The 25,805-nt window shown below is 39.1% G+C and overlaps 2 protein-coding genes across 2 annotated transcripts; both read right to left on the minus strand.

Moving 5' to 3' along the window:
• Positions 1-8,190: 8,190 nt before the first annotated feature.
• On the minus strand, positions 8,191-16,658 carry NUP35 (nucleoporin 35). The gene is made up of 9 exons (XM_040561336.1): positions 16,523-16,658; positions 15,923-16,093; positions 13,953-14,080; positions 12,247-12,307; positions 11,497-11,638; positions 11,048-11,117; positions 10,830-10,958; positions 8,887-9,051; positions 8,191-8,531 (listed from the first exon to the last, which is right to left on the minus strand). Exons 1-9 carry the CDS (start codon positions 16,539-16,541, stop codon positions 8,454-8,456), a joined length of 963 nt encoding a protein of 320 aa, XP_040417270.1. The 5' UTR covers positions 16,542-16,658; the 3' UTR covers positions 8,191-8,453.
• An 80-nt stretch (positions 16,659-16,738) lies between these two features.
• On the minus strand, positions 16,739-23,303 carry DUSP19 (dual specificity phosphatase 19). The gene is made up of 4 exons (XM_040561337.1): positions 23,012-23,303; positions 22,886-22,932; positions 21,311-21,463; positions 16,739-17,983 (listed from the first exon to the last, which is right to left on the minus strand). The coding sequence occupies exons 1-4, from the start codon at positions 23,229-23,231 to the stop codon at positions 17,762-17,764; spliced, it is 642 nt and encodes a 213-aa protein (XP_040417271.1). The 5' UTR covers positions 23,232-23,303; the 3' UTR covers positions 16,739-17,761.
• Positions 23,304-25,805: the final 2,502 nt, after the last annotated feature.

Below are 25,805 nucleotides of genomic sequence, written 5' to 3' on the forward strand. Positions count from 1 at the left end.
TTACACACAGATTCTCCTGCAAGAGAAAGATTCTTTCCATGTCATAGTGTAACTCTGGAAACATACTTTTATAGCAACCTGAAGCTTCTAGGCCATCATGCTTTATGGGATTTGCCATTAACATGACAACCATCATATTCATCTCTCACCACTGTAAATACCACGCAGCTTTTTTCCTTGCCTAACATTTTGGCAGATAAAAATGAAAAAAAATAATTCACTGGTTTTAGCATATGAATTATCAGCTATTGGTCTTTTTTAAATTGAGACAACCTTTCCTGCTGTGCCAAGTTCAACCTGAAATATAAGAAAAGGCAGAGAATCTGAACACTGACAACGCAAAAGAAAAGAAGTTTCATAGGTCCACTGAAGTACACTTGTGTGCAAAGATGGTGCAATAGTTGTTTACATTTTCTACTGCAGAACATTTTTGCTTCCTGTGGAATGCAAATAATTTTATTTTTTTTTTTACACTTCGTATACAACAAATTGGGAAGAAAAACACTGGATAAAAATAATGGATAGGATAGAAAATATTGATCAAGAGAATCATATCATCCATTATAAGAGTATGCAGGTTAATAACACATCCTTTCCTATTCTGCAAGTAGCTACAGGAAGATGTCCATATTTAACCTTAGTGTGAGACTCTAGATCCTGTGTCAGCAAGCACTGACCTAATATACCAAATGATATTGCTGCTTCAGTTTGCTGTAGTAAATCATTCATTTTTGTTTTCAAAACAGCTAGTTTTATATTCTACGTATATTATTAATCACAAAGTCTACACTAGGAGGCCTAACAGTGCTGGGCTGCTGTTGGAAAAGACATTTCACATGAACATTTAGACAATTTAAAAGGCAGCGCTGAAAACATGATCCCTTCTTCCATTAGCTTACAAGTTGCATAAAAGCTTACACTGCTTCTACTGAACTTGCTTTGTCATTAGTACATTTGTTCTGTATAAGGTTATAAAAGCAAAATATACCTGCAATTCATTTAACACACCATCAAACTCATTGGCTATTTAAGTCCTGTCATTACAGAATTGGCAATTTCAATTTTAAGATTCCCACTGACTTATAAAGAAGCTTGAGGAAAACTTTCTTATTAAGAACACATGGTATAAAATATGGTATTGTAAGTCTTGAGATTTACAGTTTAAGTGAAACGATTTTGTGGCTGTTTAATGGCTTAAAAGAACTATCACAAAATACCCTTAACTGCAATTTCAACTGCAGTAAGAGCAAACAACCTTGTGAATCAGTTCTATCCAAAAAAACAAAGTCTATACACACTACTTCCAATAAATAAACCAATAAGTTTAAGCCAAACTGTCTTCTCCATTTACCGCAATATAGTGTTTTGATATAAAAATATATAATTACAGGGAAACCCCACAATCTTATGGGGACCATTATTTCCAATCGGTAGGAACATTTGACCTAAAGCTACCACGGTGTCTGGAAGGTGTTATTTACACTGGTAGCTCAAACTTCAGTAGGCTAAAATAGCAGTGCAGCAACACTGCTGCAAGGAAGCTTGTCAAGCTTCCAGCTCCTTCTCTCTTTAGAAAAGAACAACACCCAACATTATCTCACTTCTTTCAGTTTTCTAACAAAGCTGGCACATCTTTCAGTAGAACTGATCTCTTCCAATTCACAGTGCAGAATTTTTGATAGAGGAGCGAGAAAAAAGTGTACCAGAACTTAACACAGAGATTGTGGAATCAAATCCCTGCACAGTTTTTTCCCAGCCAAAAGACTTCACACAAACTGCGTGTAGAGTTGTTCTCTGTACATCCTACAGGGACTCAAATGTCAGCAATTCCAGATGGTCAGAGAATGATACCCACAAGATCACTTCTAATTGTGAGAAAGAAATCGTTCACCCAGCAAGTAAAGACCTGGCATATAGCACCAATCAAAAAAATATAGTAGGTATAGAAAACACCGTGCTGTCCTTTCACTACAAGCACCTACATCATTGCTAGGTCAACCATATTTCATGCACTTGCCACCTCAAATAGTGCAGAGGTGGCAGTTTTTTTCCAGAAACAGAGGCGGCAATTCTTATCACACTGCTTCAATTGCACAAGAAAGAGGCATAGAAATAATGTTTGGGAAATATTCCTGAACCACATTTCTTGCTCTTCATGCTGTAGTAGGCCTGAAAGCAAATGACAAGTTTACATAACCTCATTTTGCTATGCAAGGTGGTAAGGTTTAAATAAATGCATCATTGCTACAGTTCTGCAAAGTTAAATTTAAGTTAGAGCTTTAAACTTTTCAAATGCATCTGAAACAGAAGATAACAAAACATAAGCTTCCAATACTTGAACTTTGAAGTAGTGCCATGACAAATATTTGTGCAGCAGAAAAGTTTTGCAATTGCTTTTTCAAACTACTCTTCATTCCTTAAGATTGTTATTAGTTTTTGAAGAAATGGTTTGTTTATTGTTACAATATATACTGTAGATGGTACTGTGTGTATACCAAATATTCAGGATATTTCCTAAGGTTCATTATATGCCCATCTAGAGTCAGATACCTCAATTCTTCTAGAAATAAACAAGCTATGCAGCTGTGCCAGCATCCCATTTTGATATGCTGTTACAGCTGTAATTCATCTACCCTGTAAACTTGCTTTCATTTCACAGAATGCCAACTGCCACCGCTGTATCAACATTTTCATATGTTTACAAACACAATTCAAAGAAAGAAATTGTTAGACCTAAAATCAATAGCCCATTACACTATTCTATGATGGGTAATTTTAACTTTACTTCATCTACTGAAATGTGACCCTATGTGCTATTATATTGCATGCTTAGAAAATATTGCAGGCCTTTGCTCAATCTCACTGAAGGCAGCAGCACAATCCTGTCCCCAGTGGTGCATCTGGGGATCAGTCCTACATGGGAAACAAAGCAAATTTGTTCACCTCAGGAGCTGAGCATGCTCAGAGGGAAAGCCTAGTAAGTCAAAGTAATTGCCAGCTGAGAAACGCATTGTGCAAGAAAAGTTTGTCACTTTGCAAAGTCCTTTTTTGTTGTTCTTAAAGAGGAAGTTGTTGATGCAGTTTGATAGTGAAGACCAAAGCTGTCAGCACCAAACCATAATCACACGAGACTGGAAGCAAAGTCTGAGTTCTGCTGTAGTGTGTATCACTGAGAATTTTTGAGCAGTAGGCTGGAAGCTGACAATACTTCAAATTAATTATGTGTGTTATTAACATTATCTAAACAGCTTAATAAATTCGTTTTACAGTGTTTCAACCATGATTTTTCCAAGCCAGCTCCACATTAAGTTACGAGGAGGAAAACAAAGGTTTGGTAAAGGGTTGAGAGCCATCTAGCTACTTGCACTCAAAAACAAATCCAAAAACAAATCAAAACAAAAGCAGTCTTGGTTGTCATCAAAATATTCAGCCATGGCATTTTACCTGATAACCAGTCTAGAAGAAAATATTTTGGACTCTCTTCAGATTTCAAACAAATAATCTACTAAAACGAACTGGATAATACACAACAGAAATATTGTTTCCAAACTCTCCACAGACGTCCATTTGTCAGGTTATCCTTGCTTCAGATATTCAAGGCTATCTTCTTAACACCACGGGGATGGCAGATATCTTCAAAAAAATAAAAAAAAACTATTTTTTGAAACATAATTCTGCAGTAAGGGAAAGATTCACAGAACACACATGGCTCCCAGGGCAGCCAAAAAAGATGGTAATCAGGTAGTTGACATACACAGAAAGGAAAACAACACATGGAAAAAGCTCTCTAGTTTTTCCTACTGAAAACTGAATTCATCCCTCCAATGAAACATGTTCCTAAGCAGATTTTTGCAGTAAAGCTACACCAAAATACGATGTAATAACTGAGCAAAATAAAACAGACTGTTCAAAGCAGTTCTCGACTTCTCTGTGCTGTTTCTAATCAGCAGAGTATCCATGTTTATGAACAAAAGGAGTGTAACAGAAAACAGTGCTTGATCTACAGAGACTGGAATTCTGGGTCACTTTAACAGCATCTGCTTAAGTGAGCAATAAAACCCTTGTTTAAGCTTATATTTACACACTTGTTCTTTAGTGGTAACTTCACCAACATCAGGCTGTTATTGACAGTTTCCAGTTCATTATTTAACATACACCTGTGGGTTTGTTTCCCCCCACACCTTGGAAGGCTGAACTCTCGTTTATGAACATTGACAAATGTCTGACAGTCAGTGCTGCTTGCACTTGAATAATGAGACATGCACCACATGAAAAGAACATCTTTTACTGTTACCCAAACAAATAATAAGAAAAATAGCTTACCACAAAGCCACAAAGTTGCCTGAGGACTGATGTTTTCACTAGAGATCTAGGATGTTCATTCCAGTGCCTTACCAACTGCAGTCTCAAATTTAGAAAACCCACTCCAGATTCCAAGTTATTCATAACCTAGTTTATTTTGTTTTCACTTATCTAACAGTTGAATAGCTTACTTTTTTAAAAAAACTTATTTAAGCAGCACAACATTTATGAAGACCCATCTGTGGTCCAGACATTTACAGTCAAATTAAACTGGTTAAAATCTTGTATACTTATACATGTACCCAGTATCAAAAAAAGCCTATTACGTTCACACAAAATGGATTTTACTGTATTATCCATGAAAATAAATTTTCTTCTGTTTATCCATCACAAAACAACAAGATGAGTAAATAGTGTTAAGACTTGAAATAAAGCTTAACTATTCCGTTGAAGCAACAATTAAAAGTCTGAATTAGCCCTACATTAAGATACTGGATAAATTCATCTTTATCTCTTCTTTTACTATGTAAGCACTAAGAGACATTTAAGTACTATTTTCTCACAGGACTGTTTATGCACCGCCTAACCAGAGTATTATTAACATACCATAGCCCACTCAATATCAGTTAAACCTCCTAATGAAGTTCTGATGAACTGCCACAAGGTGGAGGTAGATGCCTACAACTTGAAATTAGTTTAAAATAGAAAGGTAGACATGATGATGTAGTCTAACATTTCATCATTGTGTTACTGTAAACATACTACCCGAATAAACACCACTCACTTTCAAAGTTACTAGAAAACTAGTTTGAGGAGGGGCTGGAAGAAAGAGAAGACAAGAATACTATTTGCTAGCTACAAAAACCTCTACCAAAAAATAGTGAAGTTACCATAGAAACAACACAACAAATCCCTATATAATTTAAAAAACTGTCGATTTAGGTAAATGGACTAGATTCCTGAGTAACTCGCTTGCAATCGAGTCAGACAGAAAGCAAATATTCATGACAGGTTTATTTTAAAGTAATGATCCCATGAAAAACAGTCTGCAATCTTTCAAGAAGCCCCCTACAACTGAAACCAGAACAGAGTTTCATGAACATTATGCATCAGTAGCTGAAGTCCTTAACCTTGGTTATAATGCAAGTCACTGGTAGCTGCAGCTAGAAGAGAATCCTTCCTTATTATCAAGCAGCAGATACATAGTTAAAGAGGAAGAACTGGATTTTTAGATGCAATACTACCTACCAGCAGCAGTTAGCCTTGAAAAGGTTTACTTGAGGATCTCCCACGTGTGTTAGAGATTCTTCACTTATTTGTCTCCCCAGCCCTTTCATCACACACGGCCCCTGTACACTTATGTGACTAATAAAGACCACGAGGACCACGCTGCAACAAAACCATGCTGTGCTTCTGGCAGTGTGGGACCATAATGTTCTCATAGTCAGTAAACCCAGACAGCAGGGCTTACCTAGTGCATGACACTAGGTCAACATATTAAGGGGAGCCTTCACCAGCAGAAGCCATATGAAGAGAAGCTGCTAATGCTACTGACCACAAGGACACAGATGTTATCTGTTCTCATTTGTCTTCTCCTATTGACTGCCTTCAGAACAACGTAAACTACATCCAGTACTCCCTGGTGCTTTTACTGAACAGGAAACTGCAATGACTTATAAGAAAAATCATCCCTACAGCTTCAAGGATCAAGGGACTAAGTTAAACAAGTGGGGAAAAAAATACTAGCAGTTTTAAATTTGGTACCTAATGGTATAACAGTTCAACCAAACTAACAACTTTGTCTCCAACTCCTTTCTTAAGCTTTCTTAAAGTGTCAGCCAGCAAATACAGTTAAATGCATCTCAAAAACCTTCTGAACCTGCCTGCACATAGGTTACTTTTAAACCATAAAGTACAAAGCACCCTGAGATAGAAAGGAACAAGTTAGTATCAGAACTGGAAATAGTACAGCACAGTGCTATATTGTGAATCCATTTGCCCTGCCAACACTGAGGACTAATTAGCTGTACTGCAACAAAGGAACAATACAGGCATGCTGCTTTCATGCAAAAGAGAGACTGAAGTGCGCAAGGACAGTGCAAAAAAAAGACATGCACTAACAGATTTACTCACATTCTATGTAAACATGCAACTAACAGACAACCTCCAACCAAATGGGGTTATAGTATGTCCCACAACTATTGTTAAATGCACTATCAGAGTAGAAACGCAGCTTGCTAGACCCAGAGATCTCTGGGCTGACTTCCAAAGTTTAAGGCCTCGGAAGCGCTGTTGATGGCTGCGTCTGGCTGGAGTTCTGTGTGGTAAACAAACCTGCTTCTCCACACTTGGCTAATCGATTAGCTTTGGAAGCATACCTTGGCACAACTGGTCCTAATCCCCAGGTGCATCTACAAGAAAACTCCACTTTTCTAATTAGACCACAGTTCTTTATTTTCACTCAGCCGTTAACTCTCTTCTGCCCTAGCCTGCCATGATTCATTTAAACTCATTTTAAAACCTGAACCAAATCAGAGTCAGGTTCTAACTCTCCCTAAATTCCAACCATCTGCAAAAAGACAGAAGATATAGAGCAATTACAGTAGTTCTTCCTATGAGAATCTGTGGAAAGGTAGTTTTCACAAGACTATAACCACATCTGATAAATATAGCCTTTCAGCTCCAAGTTATTTTTCCTCTTCATTCTTCCTCCACCCCCACCCCCAGCCGTAAGGAGCACAGGCATAGTACATCAAGTCAACTTACATAAGAAAGTCACGCAGCCCAACCACAGTAAGTGCAGAGAACTTGGCTTCTCACTCAGCACTTTAGGGATTTTACTCAGGACTTTCTTGAGCTTAATCCTGTAAATTGAATGCCCATTAGCATCCAGAGTATATTAGGCATGCTCGTGGACTAATCTTCTCAGCTAAAATAATCCGAAAAGTGCAGCTGATGAATTTTGAGACCACATTGCAGTATGAAGCAAAACATTATGATTAGGTATGACTGGAGCTTCACTTTAGGAGCATACACTATTGACCCAAACTAAAATGGCCATCCCTAAAACAGCCAAAAAAATCATAAAACAGTAATAGTTGCATGTAGTTTACCAAGTATTGGAGAAAAAAATATTCTTTTCCCAGCCATCTCAAAGACTATGAGCTCATACAGTGAACGTGATTTCTGAAGTGGCTCAACTCCAAGAAAACACTTGTGGGGAGGGGAGATGAAGCGGAAGTGTTCAATTGTAAAAACAAAATTCATCGTTCACACAATACCTTAGAAGGAATTAGAGTCCTGAAATGAACGTAGCTCTGGTCACTGACATACTGCATTTTTCTATTCAGTTATATTAGCTCAACATTTTACAGTGTAGAAGGTGCTACAATGTGTTAACTTATGAAGTGCATACCACAATGAAATACCCATGGAGATAACTTACATAGGAATATGTAGTTTAAGCATTCTTACAAGTAAAAATACTGAAACCCTAACTAGTTTTAACACAGGTTGGTACTTCAATAAGAGTCAACAGCATCTGCTCAGCTGATAAACACTTCTATAAAGATTAAGCAACATCATACTATTAAAAGTAATGCAAGCAGTATTTCCTAATAGAACTAGAACTCATACTTCTCTAAAAAGAGCCTAAGAAAACTTAACTTTACTTAGCTTTATTAATAAAACAATTAAAAGGTTGATGTGACATTTAGAACAAGATGTCAGATAATTGTAAAACAGCAATGAATCCAGACTAAAAAAGAATTAAAATCACATGTACTAAGAACCGTCCCCGTCCCTGGGAGCCAGCTGTAAATAGCATTCTTCCTGCAAGTAGCCCATCATCTTTACTGGGAAGTAATTCACAGAAAGTCATCACAGAGGAAAAGTCAGTGCTTATATTTTTACAATCATGCATTCAGAGCACAAACAGGAAACAAGCACTTATTTACACGGATTCAGTTTTTAAAACCATGTGTACATTGCCATCATTTAAAGTGCAAGCTACATGTCTGCTGAATTCCTTGAAGGCATAACAGGTGAGATGCAAATTAAAATACTGACACCAGCAGTTATACAACTAACCACTGATGACAGCAGCATATTTCAAACCCTGACCAACTCAGTATGTTACTTCCTCTTGTATATTACCAGCCAAACATATATTCCATTGCTTTAGATACAATACTTTCATCTTTCCTAGGCGTCTGTCTGTCAGAAACCACCTAGAAGGCGAGGAAAAACAGCAAGAGAAAAAAAAAAAATCAGTTCATGTATAGTTTAATTCTTTTTACACTAACTTTTTTTTTTTTTTTTTTGGTAATTTAAGTGTTACTATATATTGACAAATATCTAAGTTTCAAAAGTAGTTCTCAATCTCTGGAACAGTGAAGAGTTTTTTGGTTTTTTTTTTTTAAATGATTTTATAGGCCAAACTGACTAAGTTTGTACCTGTGCCACATCTTTACCCAGTCACTATAAGAACTGACAAGAAAAAGGCCCAAGGTCCCATTAAAGTCAATGTGTGTCAAGCCTCACACACAACAGAAAAAACACACATTTCTGTTTCCCTTAAAATACCTGGTAGTCACTAGTGGAAGCTTTATATGCTGTTGCAAGAGGTCTCATTGTAGAAATTCTTGTAGTATTTGCAGGTTGTACTGGTGTGCCTACAGATTTTGTAGGTGGAGTGAAAACTGAAGACACTGAAGATGTAGAGCTTCTTTCAAAGTTTTCCATCACAGTCTAAAAAGAAGGTTAATGCAATATAAGCGAATATTTAAAAGCAGCATTTGTAAGTTTATCTAGAGTTGATAGAAGCGTTTATGTGCCATAGAAAGCAATGAGTACACCTAAAGTGCCTGTCAGTAGAGAGCACGCAAGGTGCTTACATACAAAACTCCAAGCATTTTCCTGACCACAGTTATGTGTATATTGCATTATGTGCCACTGCAAAGTGAAACTCATAATCTGTTGGCTGCACGTACTAAACATCAGCCAAGTTTGAAATCATATATAGAAATACTGTAAAACTTGCAGCAAGCCTCATCTTTTTCAGGCCCATTTGAATACAAGTAGTACAACATCCTCCTCCTAGAGGCTTCTAAAATATTTTACCTGTTCTGTTTAGGAAAGCCTCCAAGTCTTTATGAACTTGTACCTTTTGGGTCAGATTCAGTTTACCAAGAAGCTTCATTTACTCCCCTTGGCAAATGCTACAAAATGGAGTCTTCAGGCACATTTAGAAGGGAATGCACATGGAATGGAAGAGACAGCAAGCGACTTGATGTGAACTATGAATTCCAAGAAGGATCCAGAAAAGACAAGATGGGAAAATTACAACCAACCAGGAGAGACCTGATTTATTGGATTTAGACTCAGTGGAGCATTCATACACAGCGTTCAATCAGCCTAAGGAAAGCAGAAATCCAGAAACATGTGTGGCAGAAGAAAGCTTTCCAAAAATACTGGGTAGGATTAGCATCTAGAGTAGGTGGCTGCTGATTGCTCACTCATTTCCATGTGTTCCCCTCATGCTTATATCTACTTTTAAATCAGAAGCCCATACTGATATCAAATCCATCTTATTTACTTTTCAATTGCAAGGAAAAGTTTTACAGGCTAATGACAAGCTCTCAATGGCTTAGTCTCCAGAATTCTCTTGCCTCCACAGTACAGATTATGTTTGTTCATATTTTAAAGCAGACACTATACACAAGAGGCAATAAGAATTCAAAAACAAAGAAGAGATCAGATATCTGACAAATGTCCCAAATCACCACGTGTAGAGTTTCAGTTTCCAGGAAATTCAGTCAGTGATACAAACTGGAAAGCAAAATATTAAATAAATAAGAAGAGAGAACCAAACCCCTACCATTAGAAGCCCATGGAGGAAAGTGGCACTGAACTATGTTTGTTTCTGAATTTTAAATCAATATAAGGAATGTTTCAATCTGATAGAAGATCAAGTAATTTCAAGCTCAATTTCTAGAACCTTCTTCTCAGAAGGTTTACAATTGAAAGCTTACGTTACTCCTTAGTGTCACTTATCCTTAGAGTAGACCAAAAGAAAAATAGGGTTAGAACTGTGTTGCTAGCAAGTTTTCTGCCTAATGTACCAAGATAAACTAAAGAGTCAGCATCAGGCAAGTAGTCATATAAAAAGGAGTCAGAAGATTCAAGCGACAGCTGGGAGCAATAGCAGTCTTAATCCACCCTCACACATCTACCCCAGTCCCTCAATTGTCTCTGTGTTATGGTTTCACTTTATCTTACACAGCAACATAACTCCATGCATTATAGCTTCCATCCATCACAGATTTCCCATAATGATCCTTCTCAGCAGGTCATTTTGTTGATTAAGTAAGAAAAATTCACGTAAGGTATAATAGACTATATGTAACAACTACATAATGCTTTGTTATTCAAACAAAAAAAAAAAAAAATAAAGGGAGTGGAAGAAATAAAGAGGAATCCCAAAAGCAGAGCGCCTTACATTTAAATGAGAGCAGTTGTTAACTTACTTTATCTATACAAGGTTTGACACCGATCATGATAGATTCACCAAAAATTCTTCCATCTTTGCTTAAGGCTTTTCGGGCTTGAAGCTTAGACTGATATCGAATATGCATCCAATTTCCTGTGTTGGACATCTACATGCGATTAAATGAAAAAAACTGTGAAATTTAGCCTTTTTAAACAATGAGACAGTGTTTTCAGAAATAAGTTTCGAAAGACATACCACGTGCTTTAATATGTTTCCATACTGAGCAAACTGTAGAAGAATATATGAAGCAGATGCTTGAGGAAATCTGAAAGACAGGAAAAAGTCTCCAAAAATTATGAGTTGTTTAGGATTTTTGGTGCTAAAATGCAACTCTGTGAAGGGCTTTTAGAAATCCAGAACAGACCAATATGTTAATACTGTTTTAGAAGCAGTAACTTGTGTAATGCTATCTTCTAGGCAATTTTACTTTGCCACACAAAATTGTAGAATGGTGCCTTTTCAACTTAAAATAATGATAATGCAGTGTAAGGTAACAGATATGTGCAACTGCTGGCTTTAATCACAGCTGTATTTCCTGCATAACCCAGGATTGCCAGACAGTAACAATGTCCAAGTGCTACTTGTTCCCATACATTGCCAAGACTTTGCCCATGATTCTCCTAATATTTGAGATATTAACTTACCCAAATACAGTTACCCATGTGTCATCAAGTTGATCTTCTGAAGTTAGGGAATCACCCTGAGTATAAAAAGGATCTAGCTGAGCAGGAGATAGAGTAGTCTTTCTGGGCTGTCCAATACTTGCAGGACTGAACATACTTGAAGCTGTTAAATTGAAATGGTACTGTTTAACAAGTTATTTTTGCAAGACAACTTAGCTTAAAAGCCTCTACTAAAAGAATAAATTCAGTATCAAGTGTTTCACTTGTACATGAAAGAGGTTTGGTAGAGGTTTATTTGCAGACAGACAGTACGTCAATCCAAACTTCATAACTGACAAGATACTACTAAGTTTTGTGACTAGTTACCTAGCTTCCTCCTTAACCCCTCAACAGCAGCAGATGAATACAGGTATCAAATAGGAACAATGCACCCAGAGTTAAGCTTAGCAAGAAGCCACGGGTTCATACAGAAACTATGAAGATGGAAGACCAGTCATCAATCTCTGCAGTTTAACTCAAGTATAAACACCTTTGTGCTCTCTTCAGAAAGATTCTATATAAGGAGTAAGTAAAGTTGACTGAAACTCAACCAGTCTGAGTGGAAAAGAATTTCCTATCCACATCCACATACTATCTGAAAAACTAGTTAAAAGAACAGATGCAGATCCTTTGCAAATGAGCAAGGAGTTGGTGTAGTTTGGACATGGATGATTTTTGCCTACTAAGGAATGAATTAAGAAAGTAGATTGCCTATTTTGATAGAATATCTACCTGTTCCAGGGGTTGATGGCATATTTCCAACCAGCGGGCTCTGTGTTAGGGAAAAGCTGGCCTGCATTAAAAACACAGAAAGTAACAAATCATTCTTACTGGTACGCTTTTCAGACAAAAAGAGATCTTTTTCAGGCAACTTAAGTGTCAGGCAGGAATATTAAGCCTGCCTTAAGTCAGGAGTAACTTAAGAGTAATAGCAGACATTTACATTTATGTTTAACACAAAGTTCCTAAAGAAGCTATTTGACACCTTTTACATTCCAGCACCCAGTAGGCCTCAACTATTACATTCTGGAGTTTCCAACTGATTAGTAAGCCTTAAAATATGCAGTTAAATTTAAGCCTCTTATCAAGAGTTAAGTATTAGAGCGTATGGGAATGCAGACCAAGCTACTTCACATAAGGCAAGCAACACAAGCAACAGGATTGAAAGCATCTAGAGTATTTTATCTAACAAGAAAGCACTGCTGTTATACGAGAAAAAAGGCTTGCTTAAATTTAGGTCAAGCTTTAAGCATTGGAAAATTTGGTTAACAAACCCTTCACCTAACACCAATCACATGTACTTGGTGAAGCTTAGTAACTTTTGGTATCAATACTCAGAAATCTTATACTTCATCTTTCTCAAAATAGGCATTTCACCACTGCTATCAGCCAGCAATTCACACTAAGTACATCCTGATGGAAAGGATGCCAGTATCATAAATTACCAGCATCTGATTTTCACCTTCTAAACAGCTTAGAACAATTGTAGTCATCACTACTTTCCCTCTAAACTATTTAGTGTCAAGTTTTAATTGCTAATAGTTTGGGGGGTTGCTTTCTGTGTTTTTTTTTTGTTTGTTTGTTTTTTGGTTTTGTTTTTTTTAAAAAACACAGAAGAATTTCAATTTTTGAAACAATTTTACCATATTTTTATCCTCAATCGTGGCATATCTTAGAAAGAAGTTCAAATGAACTGCAGCACCTGTCAGCCCAGCCACGTGCATTCTCATTATTTTTTTGAAGTTATCTAGTCCTTTAACACAGTAAAGGATTCTCTCCCTTTTTGGAAAACTTTCAGAATAAACCTTTCAGAAGACAAAATTCAATGAAAGGTCTACTCAACCAGTGAAAGGCCTTCTCCCTGCATCAACAGATGCATGTGCACTGACGCTAACCCACTAACGCTTGACTGCTCAGTTGAGGTAAGCAGCAGAGCTTATTATTAGCATAACCTTCTAGAAATTTTACTGATGCTCTTTTGAAGTTAACCCCACCCCCTCACCCAAATTTTGATCAGATATTTTACTCAGCATAAATTTCCTTCTACCATGGTAGCATTGCCTCTGTTGCCTACTAAAAGAAAAAGAACACATATTTGGACCTTTCTGGCAATCAGCAGCTTAATAAATTGACAGGAAGGTGAAAAGCTGTAACAAGTTTGCATTTGTCACATACAAAGCACAACAGAAGAATGATTCCTATTTTTCTTTCTCTGCAGTCTATCAAAAAACCTTAACAACAGGAGATAGCTTATTACTTCACTTTACTACAACAGTTTATATAACTGAGAATTTAGAAAAATGTCTGGTCAGTCTTCAGATCATGCTGTTACTTAATTCAGTTATTTCGTGTGCCTGTTTCTCCGTACCCTGAGAGATGCAGTCGTGGAGCTATCTCACATCTTCTGCTAAGAAAAAGGCAGTACTTAAAACACTTACTGGTCTTCTTGAGGTTAGCGGTGTAGATCCAAGCCCAGGACTAGATAATTCATCATATATGCTTCTAACTGGTGGAGCACCGCTTTTATCTTTGTGCGTAGGGACTACTGGCTGTGGGGGAGAGCCACCTGCAATTAAAAGGATAAAATGAAAAACATAAGAAAACTTGTAATTTTAGTCTAGGGCTAATTGTTCTTGGAAGTTCAACAGAAATTTAGTCATGACAGACTTGATTCTTTCACTAGGAGTTAATACCAGCTGACCAAACTGTTCAGGTTTGAATGTTCTGTGCAAGAATACCACCTATTTACCAGAAACTGTCTCTTTACAGAAATATCATTTAAAACTTTTAGATCTCTGGATACCAAACACACCTGATTAAATGCAATACGTTCACTACTTATACACACTTGCTCTTTATGAGCAGTTCTGAGCATAGCTACATTTTTCTATTTTGAGGCAGATTAGTAATAGAGCTTCATTGTTTCAAAGAATGATGTCTTGTAGCAGAGATGAAAAAGCATGGTTTAAGACTTAAGGGGCATACTACATGCTAAATAATCATACAAAGAAGTGCACAAACATTGCACATGCCACCACAATCCCGCTGTCCAAACTCCTTTATTTAATATGAAACTTCATTAGAAAGAAAAGCGTAAGCTCTTGAAAGCAGGAACTACCTTGCATTTGGACAGGATGAAGTTAAGTAAACTAATCTCTCTTTTTTCTTATATTTATTCTGGGGCTTCCAGCATACCAGAGAATTACACTGACTGAAATATTTTTATATGTACCTTTGAATACTTTGTGTAGGTTTACCCCAGAAAAAGCAGTTTGAACTAACAGTTTTTACTTACAGAAAAAAAAAACACGTCACTTAAGGACTGAAAAGTACTTCTGAAAAGCTTAACTCTGAGCTTCAGCACTCTCTCAATAGTGTAACATACACAAGAACTGCTATACTGTATTAATAAAGCACTCCACCCTCAAGGCCTAAGTTCAAACCATGTACTTAACCACTCATTTTGGTTAGTGTCTTATTCATTCCTCCTTTTCTGTAACTGAAACTCTGTGGCTGTAATAATCCCTTTTAAAAAATTATTAGGCCAAATACACGCGAAATAATCATATGCCCAAGTTTCCTAAGAGGCTTGTATTCAAGGAGAAGAAACAAACCAAAAGTAGGAAAACAACAGACAACCAATCCTACTATGAAACTGAAAGAAAAAGATTGTCTTGGAGTATTTTCACCTTAGATTTCTTTCAAAAGAACTAGCACACTAACACCACCTCATATTTATATTACGCCCAATAATTCATTACAAAAGCCAACACCACCCATGATACAGAAGACAGTGTTACAACTATTGCTTCATTCCTCTGTGAAACTGACATGTAACGACATCATCCCTGAAGCACAGGCAAAAAAAAAAAAATTCTTCTGCATCTACTTCTGGGAAATATCACTACACCAACCCAATTACAGCAGACACTAATAGTGTAAAATTAAATTACTACATACTAATTAAGTATTTCTTAATTTTTCTCTTTCCAGTTTTTTTTAAGTCTGAAAACTAAAAAAAGGCTTTCTAGAATTCATTGTAAAGAAATCAGCTGCTTCCACAAGCCGCTTGTACAAGTTAGCAAGCACATCTCCCTGCTTCGAACAAAGAAAACATTGATAGCTCTACATACAATCAACCTGTAAAGAGATATATAAACTGAATTTATGTTAGGCAAGGCTCATGTTACCTTCCCTGTAAAAGCAACTGTTTCTGGTACCAAAGCTTCTATGTTTAAAGCATTTATTAATCTTAAGCCTACTTTAAAGAACTTTGACAAACGTTATTGAACATACATGAACTCAGCATTAAGCAAATTATAAAGCCTGCAACAGTCACGCTGAGCAGTAAGATGAACCAAATTTTTTTTCTTTCAGGATAAATTTTCAGCATTTTATGAGTCCTGACCTGCAAGCAGAGGAGATCTCATTTCCATTACGCCAACAGAAGGGCCACTCAAGGAGCGGGGCTGTGGAGTCACCGGAGCAGGTAGATCTCCCATCAGGAACCCGGGGAGGAACTGAGCGCTGGCTCCTGGCTTGGGAGACATGGGGGAGCCCAGAGTCATCGGCTCAGCTCCTGTTGTAACGCAAACGAGAGTTAAAAACACTGAGGACGCCAAATGGTCTAGACCATTGCATCGCTTAAACAGCGGTTCTATTTAAAATAGAAGAACATATAGCGAGTAAGACGCTGCAACTTCGCCTACTTGAAACATAACTTATCTCAGTCTTTTATTTTTAAGAACAGCACGAACCGCCGCGCAGAGACTCTGTTCCTAACAAATATCGCTGTGGTGGCACGTTGTTTTAGGGGTGTTTGTTACACGAAGTGAAATCCTGACGAGCCCGGCCTCCCATTCCGCCTGGCTCGGGTCCACCGCGACCACCTCGCCGCTTCCCCTCAGCCCAGCCGCCGCGGCCAGGCTTGCGGCCCCCCGCAGGCTCCCGGAGGACGGGGAGAGAAGGGAAAGGAGCAAAGAGGGTCGGAGGCAGCCCCGCAGCTCACCTGCGGCCGGCGGCTCCATGGCGGAGGCGGCGGGAAAGGGCCGGCGGCAGCAGCGCTTTCAAACGGGCCGGCCCTTCCTCCCGCCGTCACTTCCGAGCCGCCCGGCCGCCATCTTGTGCCGGGCCCGCCTCCCGACTGAGGGACTGGGGGGGTCCCTTCGGCTTCAGCCCGTTAACACTGAACAACCACACGCAGTGCTTTTCTTCTATTATTTTATTGTATATCAACATATCCAACCATTTAGAACTGGCGTGAAGGCCACAAAAATACAGCTATTAATAACATCTTTTTTTTAACAGATTCTGTGGTGTGGTTTTGTGGTTGTTTTTTTTCACACACATCAACTTAAGACGCTTTTTCCAGCCTGAGATCTGTCAGGATGGTAAGAAGAAAAATAAACCAATGCCATCTATCCTATGTTGTCTGTTCTTTATATGTGACGTGCAATAGAGTGAGGGGACAGCAGTGGAGGACTGAACGCAAAGACCAGGCAGTAGCAGGGAGATATAAATGTTCTTCATATCTCCACTGAAGTAATTACCAAAAAAAAAAAAAAAACAACTGATAGCTTGGTTCCCACCACTTCACAAACATCATATTAGTGCACTTCAAGTCACTGCTTGATGGGAAATAGTAGAAAGAAATGAAGCATTAAAGCATCCTACACCTTTTTACTTCTATCAAAAGACCATCTGTTTTAATTTCTAAAAATATTTAATGGCTGGCTAGCCCACAAAAAGTAATAAAATCCTTTTTAGTTGCACTATCAATTTAAGATCCAATAGCAAGGTACTTTATTATATGAACATCTTATTATCTAGATTTTACAACCAGCTAGGATGGATAAAGATTTGGTTTAGCATTAAAGAAAATAGGGCAACTTTATTATCTCAGTTAAGATTTTATTTCCTTTCTCTACTGCCTACATTCTCTGATGGTTCATTAAAAATTATTTAAAAAAAATCTCTTTATTCTACTATTGCAAGGAAGAATTATCTTTTATCCTTGCTCTAGGAAAAGCTTGCTCTTGGGCTAAATCATCTATCAAATCTGTGTAGTACCATATGGCCTTTAGACTAGATGCTGAAAAATGGGGACAGAAGGGTGAACACAGGGGAAAAAAAAACATAAAGAGTTTAAAATGCACCTGTGAAAGGGGACTGCAAAACGAGAGATTAAAGTACAACCAGCATCTGGTACTGTATAGTCAGAACAGATTGTTTCACTTCACCCTTTTGATCAGTCGTGATCATCTATGCTTCCATTTGCCTTTATATTCTGTTCTTCGTACTTGTGAAGCTGCTCCATGAAGCCAGGATTTGGACAAACAGCAGGCCTTGCACTTTTCACCAAGGAATAGGCTCTAGCAAAACTCAGTCTTTCTGAATTCATCAGAAAACCAATGACTATTGCTGCTGCACGAGAGACTCCTGCATTACAGTGGACCAGCACCACACCATCCTTCAAGAAACAAAATGAAACATTAGTTGGGATATTCATTAAGTAGATAACAACAAGAAACATTATAGCAGAGGAACTTTATTTACAATCTATTCAAATTTATTAAAAGTTCCTTGCTGAGCTCAAAGCAAATATATATACATATAGACAACTCAAAAAACAGATACGTGAGTCCAAATTGAATATTTTTGTAATCAAGGCCACTTTATAATTACCAAATACTTCAGATCTAACTAATGTTTCAGAACTAAAAAACATTCCTGTGTCCCTTTCCCCAACACCTTCCAACTGCCTCCTCACGTAAAAACCAAATCACAGATATCTGGGATACTAAGATCCTTGATCTACTTGGGTGCTAACTTTAAAATGTATTTTATTTGCAATATGGAAAGGAACTTAACTCTATCTTGTTACCAGGTTAAAAATACAGAAAGGCAGCAAACAGCTAGGCACAGAGGCAGCTATTAGAACATCCTGTAGTTTCAGTCACACGCTTCTTGCGTACTCTGGAGTTCTTCAGTGAAGATTCTGGGTAAGCAGGATCATGCATAGGAATAGAAAAATCAGAAAAGATATCGTGTGATTTGCAACAAATCTCCACCTCACCATCACACTGCTGATACAATTGTAGTGGTTGGTACAGCTGGCTCAACTATGGTCCCTTGCCTGGGGACTAAGGTGCAAAATCCAACGCTACTGAGCTTCTTGTCAATTCACAAATGTTTCTCCTGGTGGTTAAAATCAGGCTTAGCCTGTATTATATACAGAATTGGTATTATTAGCCTACTTAAAAATTTCTCACACAATCTTTGAGATACCTGAATGACTCTAAAAAGATGCTGCAAGTTCCATTACAAAATACTGAGCACAAAGACATCTAGATAATCTAGTGTGGCTTCAGACACATTTCCAGTGCCCAGGCTCTGTGACCTTGTCATGGTTGTGTGCCAGACTATGGCCTGGCAAAGGCTTGGCCTGAACTGTTTGCCAAACACCACTTTTCAACAGCAACAACAACAAAATCATGAGCATCTCCATATTCTGAATAAAGATATTAAAACACAATACAACCTGTTCAGATATTTGAGGCTACACAAGTATTTTCTAGACATAAACAGCCTGCTCTGTCTGTCCTTAACATGCACAAATTATTCAATGGACATGTTGCCCAGAGGAGAAAAAGATGTTGTAGCCAACAGGGCTGCAAGAACTTTATGATTTATGTCACAGAGCTGGGAGTTCCAGTTACCTGGTGTATTAATGTACACACAGAGCAGAAAATGGTTCCTGCTCCAAAAATCTTCCAGTTTAAAAAATAAGACCAAGTATGAGTTTTATTATCCTTGATGAAATGCTAAGCTGAGAGGAGAGGAATGACTTGCTCAAGTTAACACAATAAGATTATGGCGGAGCTAGGAACTGAATCTAAGCTTGTGCATCCCAGCAAAATGAATCACAAACCCACTCTTTTTTTGCAATGGAAATCACATCCCCTTCACATCACCTGCTGGAAACTGTAACCTTCATTCACTTGCTCACATTCATAGGGGTGTGTTTCCTAATCACACAGACTGTAGCACAGTAGAAGGCAGACTTCTACATGTACTTCCCCTCACGTAGGAATTGTCACTGGCAACCTGTAATCCACTGTCTCCTTTACAAAAATAAACCATTAAAATTACTGTTATGCTACAGCTAATGAAGCAATTACTCCAGCTTAACCACTATAGATCCGGAGTAGTTTTTACTGATTTAACCAGTTTTTAGTGATTTTACTCAGAAAAATATTATTTTACTGATAATTTTTTTCCAGGCAAACCTACCATAATTGAGATGAATATCTTGCAGTGGCACTGAAGATAAAAAATAAGCAGTTAAAGTTATCCATTTTTTTCCTTTGTAGAGTTCATGCTTTATTTTCCACGTTCACATTGCTTTAAAGTTTCTATTTATGCCTACTTTGTTATACATCGCCAAAAATTATATAATGATATCCACAGAGTAGACTTGAAAACATGGGCAATCACATTAAATCAAATATAATACTGAGCACATTCATTTTTCCTTGCTAAACCCTGTTGCTTATTTATATGAAGTTGAATTTGGCACATAATTCTTGACTAATTTTGCATTATATATGAGCAATATGATTTGACACAGGTCACCATGTCATGGAAAATCTGCCTGCCAATTTGCAACCTAGAGGAAGAGGTGAGCTCTGATCAGTATCAGAATTTGTACCGTGATGTCTACAGACTCAAGCAGTTAACAGTTTTAGAAAACTCGATCCTGTTACAAGTACCAGCTGTCAGCAACTTAATGAACAACTTACATGCTTTATTTACATTCTCTAATTTAAATGCTCTCATTCTACTTTATTATTAACAATGTTTTAGTAATAATTTCTTATATAGCATGTCTTCTCACCAGAGAAGGGTCTCTTCCTCTGCCACCTCAGGAGATGAAACAGTAGTATCTCTTTGTAATTACTTACACAAAATAGCACTTCATGATACGCTTGATCATAAGGACTTTTAACACCAGCTTGACAAAGCAAATAAAGTGATTCAAAAACATCTGGAGATTTGCCCCCACACTACTGTCATATGCTTCATGAACTGACCTTGCAGAACATCTATTCCATCAACTACCTGATCTTTCGAGTAACTTTTTCATTACAAAACTACTGATATTTCTGTAAAAAAATCAGGAAAACCGCCTAGTTTACAAAATAGTAACTGGAACATAAATAGCAGAAGCAGAAAACAAAACAATGCAGTTATGAATGGCAAGTCTCATTTAGAAATGAAGTGGAAACCGTAACAAGAAACTTTGAATTGGTCATTGACAATGTGTATCGCATAGCTTATAAATGATACATGAGAGGAAAGAACATTGTGTGACACAAAGCAAGCTGGGGCAAGATTATCTTCTTTTATCTCAAGCTATGTAAGTAATGAATATGGTAGATATAGTAAAATAAGGTACAGTAACACCTGGTTGTCACATCATTGTGTTTAAAACAAACAATGGTTGTTATAAATTATACAGTAAACCCAAATATAACAAGTAAGAGTCAGGGATAGTCTCAGTTATATGCAGGGCTGCCAAGCAACCCCAAATGCAGTCCCATCATGTTATTTCCTATGCTATGTCTTTTTTTTTCAGCAGTTAAAATCGCTGGTTGGCTCCAAGCCTACTAATGCATTCTCTGATAGTCTTGGTACATAACTGTATGTGGATGCATGGTTTTTGACAGAAGAAGCTGCTTTAGATTTCAAATAGGAAAATAAATAACTAATAGCATTAGTTATTGACATACTGTACCTGGATCTTGGCCTTCTCAATAAACTCAAAACATTCTGGGAAATAGGAGGTGATATCAGTTTCTGGGATGTCCAGAATAGAAATGGTCTTGTATATAAAGTCATTAACGAAGGCATTTTGGACTCCATATGCCACATTTAGAATATGCGTAACCTAAGTTAAAAAAAAAAAAGGCATTTTCTAAAGACAGCAAGCAAAATGAGCAGTAACAATGGTAAATAATTCTTTGTGTAAGTTACAATCTGCATATGTCTAATCGCATTGGTCAGTTTTACATACATATGACGTGCTTTTCTACAAGTTTTACTATGAGTTAAAATTTAGCACAACATATATATATATATATATATATATATATAGTGCTATATTTCACTTTAACTGAAACAAACTGTCAATTACCATCCAGGCAACAGGGGTATTTCGAGTCTTCATACCTACTGAAGCTATTTCAAGTCTTAGTTTTCATTTATTTAATGTCTGTGTGGGTATTCAAGATCCATTTCAGTTTACAAGCAGGAATCATGTGATTCAGCACTACAGTTTAAACAACTCAGGATGGAACAGAAGTTCTGTTTTACAGTACAGACACACTGTCCAACAGGAAACGAATAAATATCAATTTGTAAAAAAAGTTTTTAGGTACACTGAATGTGACAGTCAACATATTGCGGGGAAATGCCAAGAAATTTCAAGTGACCATAAATACCTCAATAGTCACAGATGACTCTTAACACCTAAACATTTAGTACCACAGCAAGGAAGATCTGCTGTCAATCTGGTCAGTGAGCTTTAAACCTCCTGCTACAAAGCACGTGCTTGAAGAGTTTTCCTTTCCCTCTCAAAACAAATGAGAGGAAATGAAAAGATCTGTGCTCACCCAAATACAGAGACTGAAGGAAGGATTTTCAGCAGAAAAGAGACATGTCAGTCCACAGGTGGATGATAAAACAGAAAGCAATGGGAGAGCACAGATCACCCAATGATTCCCCAGATTTAAAGCCTGCCCAAACCCATCAGCCTAATGTTTGTGCTGAGTTACCCACACTGTTTCCTGGAGCACAAGGATCTCCAAGTAAACTATACCTGCACTTGGCAGAAGACACTGAGTCTGGCCTCCTGCCATCTGTGCTCTGTTCAGGGTAAGGCCAGCTTGTGAATTATTTTAATTTACTCTGAACTGATGTTTAGATGGCAATAGATGCCAGACTGGTGCATTCCCTGCCCTGCTGAACTGTCCATAGGCCATATCACCCCGTTACTCTGAAAAGACCAGACTTGAGGACAAGCTTGGAGCTATTGCTTTGTTTTCCTTGTTCCAGCAGCCGCTGTAAGGCCGTGGATCTGGTTCTGCTCAGCATCCAAACCATGAACACACACAGGGCAATGAGGAATTCACTTGTCACCAGAGTACAAGTTGTGTAGGGGAACACTCTGGCTTCTTGCGAAGCCCTGAGGCATGGAGCAGCTGCAAGCGACTGCCTTTTACAAGGACTAGTAACTTGAAGTTACTCGAGGACACCTCAGCATTTCCAACTCGAAAATAACCATCCCCGGCCCGCCTTGGCGCGACGTTACCTCGTGCTTGGTGAGGGTGTCCAGATCGTGAGCGGCGTCCTGCGACCCTGCGAAGAGAGCGAGCCCGTTGCCACCGCCGCCGCTCACCTCACGCCCCTCCGCGGCCGCCCCTCGCCCCGCACTCACCCAGCAGCAGCCACGGCCGCACGGCGCCGACCTGCAGGTCGCAGCTCAGGTCCCGCACGAAGCCGCCGCCCGGCAGCGCCTCCTCCTCCTCGGACACCTGCAGGCAGGCGCCCCGCCACGTCTCGACCAGCCGCCTGCCCGTCAGCGTCGTCACCCGCGTGCGCTGCTGCCGCAGGTTGGCCCTGGAGAAGCTCCGGATCTCCTGGGCGAGGGACTGCATGGCACCAGCACCTGGCTGCCCGCCGCTCGGCCCGACCCGGCCCGGCCCGGCTCGGCCCCGGGGCGGTGCCTGGGCGCACAGTTGCACCGCCCCCGTTGCCGCCATTGCCGCCCGCCCGGCCCCAGCCGGCCGCGCTGAGGGAATGTGGGCGCCTCCCCCGGCCAAACATTGCCTCGCTGCATGGGAAGCAAGAAAAATATACCATGAACGGTTAAATGGGAAATACGGGAATGAAATCATGGGCTAGTAACCAAAGAGTAATCAAAATCAGCCTCTTATATGAAGAGCCAAATGAAGAAGGCAACAGGAGGCTTTCTTCCTTTCCGTTTGTTCCTAAGCCACTTAATGCCCATGTGTTTCTGTACTCTATGTTAGTGTTAAACGGTACATATAGTATATACGTGACATATAACGCTAAATATAGTTATAAACAACAGTAAATATAGTGTTACATGTGACATTTTTATTCATGAAGTTACATGGTATTGCCGTTAACTTAGATTGTGCCCAAAATTCACCTCAGTTGTTTTTTTTTTTAAATCCTCCTTGTCAGTTAATTGGATAAAGTTGCATAAATTACTACAGTACATCCCCTCTGATGTTAAAATATCCATAAATATCCTTGTGCTGACAGGATATGACTGGAAAGATCGTTCTGATAGTTCCCTAGTACAGAACCAAGTACAGGCAATTTAGTTCCACGTAAGGAGGTCTACAAATACCTAGTCAACTCAAGAAGTATAAAGTAGTGTTAGGAGCTGCAACAGCATAAGTTATTTCTAGGGACTACAGAGGCAATCTTATCACAGGAATTAGACGTAAAATTAAGTTCATCTGAGAAAAGCAGAATGCTATGGTGTTGGGAAAAGCAACAGTGAAAACTGAGAGAGAAAACTAAGCAAAAGAGTTAGGATGGGGACAGGAAGGCAGAGAAGAGACCAAGGTAACAAAGGTGCCAAACAGAAGGCTCCAGGACTAAACATAGCTTTCAGCAATCATTTTCTACAACTAAATTTACATTCAAAATACAAGCAGCAGGTTTTATAATGTTCTGCACAATAGCTCTGTATTCTGTAGTCTCTCTGAAAGCGGTCTGTGGCTTATAGTAGTTACGTTCAAACAGTGAGATAGAAGATCATTCATTTTTTATCAAGGTCTACTGAATAATTTTGATGAAATAGATCAGCTGTAAGCAATGGGGGGCTGTGGGTTAGGCCAGGAATTACACAGTAGTTCATGGCTATACTTAGGTTGCATTGGCTTGCTACAGCTGCCCTTGAGAAATGGTGAAAGGCCAACAACTGTGGGGTATCCCACAAAAATGCAGAGAGCCTCTTATGTCAGGAATTTTGGCAAGGCCTCAGCAAAATCTCCTTGCAGTCTAAACTCAGGAGCCTGCCACTGGAGTAGCAGGGCTCTAGGATGTGCCTTATAATTGACTTCTGCACCATACAAGTATAGGGCACATTGTGTAAGAGTCTGCAAGACAAAACTGTGACAGAACTGTAAGATGTTTATGATTAAAACTTAATAATACATTTGTATATTGTTCCTTGGTATCTGAGGAAGAGTCTGCAATACGTGTGGGCACAGAAAAGGAGCTGATTCCAAAGTATCTCACTCCAAAGTATCTCACTCTCATTCACAACTGTTGTTCCCCAGGGGTTGTTGTAGGGGCCCTTCCTCTTTAACATATTTATTGATAATTTGGATGAGGGAATTGAGTGCACCCTCAGTAAATGTGCAGATGACACAAAGCTGGGTGGAAGTGTCTATCTGCCAGAGGGTAGGAAGGCTCTGCAGAGGGACCTGGACAGGTTGGCTCAATGGCAGATGCCAAGGGGATGAGGTTCAATGTGGCTAAGTGCCGGGTCCTGCACATTGGTCACAACAACCCCATGCAACCCTACAGACTTGGGGCGGAGTGGCTGGAAAGCTGTGCACAGGAAAAGAATCTGGGTCAATGCTCACCTGAACATGAGCCAGCAGTGTGCCCAGGTGGCCAAGAAGGCCAATGGCATCCTGGTTTGTATCAGGAATAGTGTAACCAGCAGGGCAAGAGAGGTGATCATCCCCCCTGTACTCTGCTCTGGTGAGGCCACACCTTGAGTACTGTGTTCAGTTTTGAGCCCCTCAGTACAAGAAGGACATTGAGACCCTGGAGCATGTCCAGAGAAGGGCTATGAAGCTGGTGAAGGGCCTGGAACACAAGTCCTGAGATGAGCAGCTGAGGGAACTCGGGTTGTTTAGTCTGGAGAAGAGAGGCTCAGGGGAGACCTTATTGCTCTCTACCACCACCTGAAAGGAAGTTGTGGGGAGCTGGGGGTCAGCCTCTTCTCGCAGATAAGTAGTGATAGGACTGGAGGGAATGGCCTCAAGTTGCACCAGGGGAGGTTTAGGTTGGAAGTAAGGAGACGTTTCTTCTCAGAAAGATCTCTCAGGCCTTGGAACGGGTTGTCCAGGGAGGTGGTGGCATCACTGTCCCTGGGGGTGTTCAAGGAAAGGTTTGGATGTGGTGCTTAGGGACGTGGTTTATTGGGTGACATTGGTAGTAGGGTGAGGATTGGACCAGAT

This window comes from Cygnus olor, chromosome 6 (genome assembly GCF_009769625.2).
Source record: "Cygnus olor isolate bCygOlo1 chromosome 6, bCygOlo1.pri.v2, whole genome shotgun sequence".
In the NCBI taxonomy this organism is placed as follows: domain Eukaryota; kingdom Metazoa; phylum Chordata; class Aves; order Anseriformes; family Anatidae; genus Cygnus; species Cygnus olor.

What these genes read in the sequence shown, in the direction of transcription:
- NUP35 (XM_040561336.1), bottom strand. An exon ending in GAGATCTCCTCTGCTTGCAG is followed by an intron (nt 14,081 to 15,922) that starts GTCAGGACTCAT and finishes TTTTAATTGCAG; the next exon opens with GTGGCTCTCCCCCACAGCCA. An exon ending in GAAACATATTAAAGCACGTG is followed by an intron (nt 10,959 to 11,047) that starts GTATGTCTTTCG and finishes AATCGCATGTAG; the next exon opens with ATGTCCAACACAGGAAATTG.
- DUSP19 (XM_040561337.1), bottom strand. Translation starts at nt 23,231, where the DNA reads ATGCAGTCCCTCGCCCAGGAGATCCGGAGCTTCTCCAGGGCCAACCTG. An exon ending in GCGGCCGTGGCTGCTGCTGG is followed by an intron (nt 22,933 to 23,011) that starts GTGAGTGCGGGG and finishes CTCTCTTCGCAG; the next exon opens with GGTCGCAGGACGCCGCTCAC. An exon ending in TTGAGAAGGCCAAGATCCAG is followed by an intron (nt 17,984 to 21,310) that starts GTACAGTATGTC and finishes TGTTTCTTGAAG; the next exon opens with GATGGTGTGGTGCTGGTCCA.